We start from the raw sequence: 3,153 nt of genomic DNA, 5'->3' as shown, positions 1-3,153 counted from the left end.
TGGTAGAATGCTCGCCTGCCACGCGGGCGGCCCGGGTTCGATTCCCGGCCGATGCAAATTTTTTTTCCTTTAATATAGTTTCATTAGAAAAAATAAAAAATTTAAAATTAAAATAAATAAATAATAATTTATATATCTAGATAAATAATAATTAATATTATTGTATTGCAATTTTAACGCTTTTTGCATTTTATGAAAATAACGATAACTTTACAAAATAGTACAATTACTATTATATCAAAGTTAATAATTTAATTATATATCCTTATTGTAAAAAAATTTGATAAATAATTAATATTATCAAATATTATTATTCTATTAGATATCTATTGAACATCAAAATAGAAAATGAAACATCAAAACAGAATATCAAAGTAGAACTTTTATTAAGAAAATAAAACATCAAAATGAACATCAAAATAGAACTTTTATCAAGAAAAAAATGTTTCTTTAATTAAAATATATTAAAAAAGATCGATACTAAATGGATATTATAAATATACAAGAAACCGAAGAAACTCATAATGTAAGAACGAAACTTTTTATAAGGATTCTTAAATAGAATTAGGTAATATTCAGCTTTTATCATTTTCTCAAAATATATTTAATTATAATAAAAAGATTGAAATTAAAAATTTTTAATATTTTAAAATCAAAATGTAAAAAAGTTACGTTCTAAAAATTAAATAGGTGAAATTAAATTATACAATAATGAAACTATTTACTTTAATATTTGAATACAATAACACGTTTGACGCATTTTTTGCATGCTTGGCTGCTAGAGTTATTCCCATCAATTCCTATTTTTACAAAGTGAATATTATGTATTTTTTTCTAATTAAATAATAAGTACTCAATATTTATCACTCTGAAATGAAAAGATAAAAACTCTATTTTTTATGGATATATAAATAATTGACATGACGCAAATTCAATTCAGTCTAATATATATCATTTCATTGTGTTGGACCCTATAACCAAGCTTCCGTTCTTACAAGCTATACACACATTTTATAAATCACCATATACACATATCAATATTTAGTAGAGTTTTAAATTAAATTTTAAATTAAACCGAAAATTGTAGAAAATTTGTATATCTGAATTATAAGTGCAAAACGCATGCATACAAATTTTTCAATATATTTGCTACTATAATGCTTATTAATATCAATTAAATTTTTATACAAAAATTAAGAATCATAGGAAACGTTTTTGGATCAAATTAAGAAATATGTAGCGAAACACATGAAGAAAAAGATACATATATATATTTTTATAGGAATATTATCTTCTTGATATTTCCTTTATATATTAATACATTAATACAATTCATCGATTAATTAGATAAAATTTCTTTAGAGAAAACTAGTGATCATGAATTATTACGTAAACTAAATTGCCAACTTCCGTAAACTATCTAGAGCTATCTATAAATTTTTTATTAGTCACTATCAGTTGCATGAATGCTTTAAAAATAGACATTGATCGCAAAAGCTATAAGTTTAAAAGTAGTGAAAATTAAATTGGAAAAATATCTTGTTACAAGATTCAGAGTTTGTAAGCATTTCGCATCATTAGATCAAAATAGGCATCATGATCGATGCTTGCGCTGATAGCGCTATAATAATTCATAAATTCTTCTTCGGTAACCTGTAACATATAGATTTAATATTGTATTCAAAATTATTTTTCATATCAAAACTAAAAGAAAGCAATCCATTTACTCTATTGAATTATTATTTATTTAAAAATTCTAATAGAAAAAAATAAAATTTCATAGAAATCTTTCCTAAAAACAAAAAAATACTTACTGTGCCATTTCTAGTATTATTCTGTTCAAAATTCGCTAAAAACTTGTTGAGAATACTTTCTTCACTTTCTTCACCACTGATATAACGGGGATGACACTTAACGTTATAAATTCCTCTTAAATCATCGATCGTGATCACTCCATCACCAGTTTTATCCAATTTTTTGAAGGCTTGATCTATTACATTTTTGCGATTTTGAGACATTGGAGGCTAAAAAGAATTTTTTTCTTAATAATCCAATAATAAATAATGAAAAAGTATTTAGTTATAAAAATATACATACTCTTATACCAATAATAAACTCATCGACGCTAATGTTCCCATCATTATCTGTATCGAATTTATTAAACATTTCTTGAATCTCTTCATCTGAAATATCCAAATTACTTTCTTCGAGACCTTTAGTGAATTCTTCTAGGTTCAATTTCTTATTTCCATCATCATCCATACGACGGAAAATTCTGTATAGATTAAACATTTTAAAAATTTCCCATTCTATAAACTATGATATAACAAATCATATTTCATTAAAATAATAAAATAAAAAAAAATAACATAAATTTAAGTTTTTTCATATTAAAAAAAACTATTTTCTTTTTTATAAATTTTGAATTTTATGCTGTATTACTTTTGTGCCATGTTATATATAATGTATTTAAAAAAATACATGCCATGTTATATATAATGTATTTTAAAAAATTAGTATTGTGAACTTACCTGCCCAAACCAAGAATACCATTGGCACCTCTGGTCAAGCAGAGTAAACGAAGTTTTTCTATAGAATCCGTGGTGCTTTGCAAAGCCTGTTGGGCTTTATAGATCATCTCAATCTCTTGCCTAGTTGTTGCGCTTTGAGGTCTGTTCAAGAACATTCCTGAAAAAGAAAATCATATTATGACTCACAGCTATGACGCATCAGTTTGAAAGAGAGATAGCAAATAAATATCCGACAAATTTAATTTTAAAATTATTTTAATAAAAAAATGAATAAAACAACTTTTAACTCTATCTTTAAATATTTAGAGATTTAATATTGTTCTGTCCATTCTGAATCAAATATGTATTTAATCATTAATTTTTATAATTGATTATCTCAATCAAATAAAACCAAAAATAAATGAAAAATTTTTGAAGAGAATAAACTATAGAAAAAATACGAATTAATATTAATTTTATACTATTACATATGTATATATATATATATTTTATTTTTTTATATATGTATATATGCTTCGATCAATTTATTAAAAATTTATTAAAAATTTATTTATTAAAACACAGATTAATTTTTTTAAAAATATTAATGAACGATTCCATTTTGATTTAATTTATTAAATAC

General features: G+C 23.0%; 1 protein-coding gene across 1 annotated transcript in view; it reads right to left on the bottom strand.

The window, feature by feature from the left end:
- Positions 1-1,273: 1,273 nt before the first annotated feature.
- Positions 1,274-3,153, bottom strand: part of LOC102672026 (calcyphosin-like protein) — a 3,067-nt gene continuing 1,187 nt past the window's right edge. The window contains exons 2-5 of the mRNA XM_006619358.2: positions 2,532-2,688; positions 2,098-2,275; positions 1,815-2,024; positions 1,274-1,653 (exon numbers count right to left, since the gene is read on the bottom strand). Coding sequence (XP_006619421.1) covers positions 1,552-1,653; positions 1,815-2,024; positions 2,098-2,275; positions 2,532-2,686 — 645 coding nt within the window. The 5' untranslated portion in view covers positions 2,687-2,688 and the 3' untranslated portion in view covers positions 1,274-1,551. The remainder of the gene's footprint in view (positions 1,654-1,814; positions 2,025-2,097; positions 2,276-2,531; positions 2,689-3,153) is intronic.

This window comes from Apis dorsata, unplaced genomic scaffold, assembly GCF_000469605.1.
Source record: "Apis dorsata unplaced genomic scaffold, Apis dorsata 1.3 scaffold_407, whole genome shotgun sequence".
Classification (NCBI taxonomy): Eukaryota; Metazoa; Arthropoda; class Insecta; order Hymenoptera; family Apidae; genus Apis; species Apis dorsata.
Note: the sequence above shows the minus strand (reverse complement) of the source record. Positions and strands in the feature narration are given on the sequence as shown.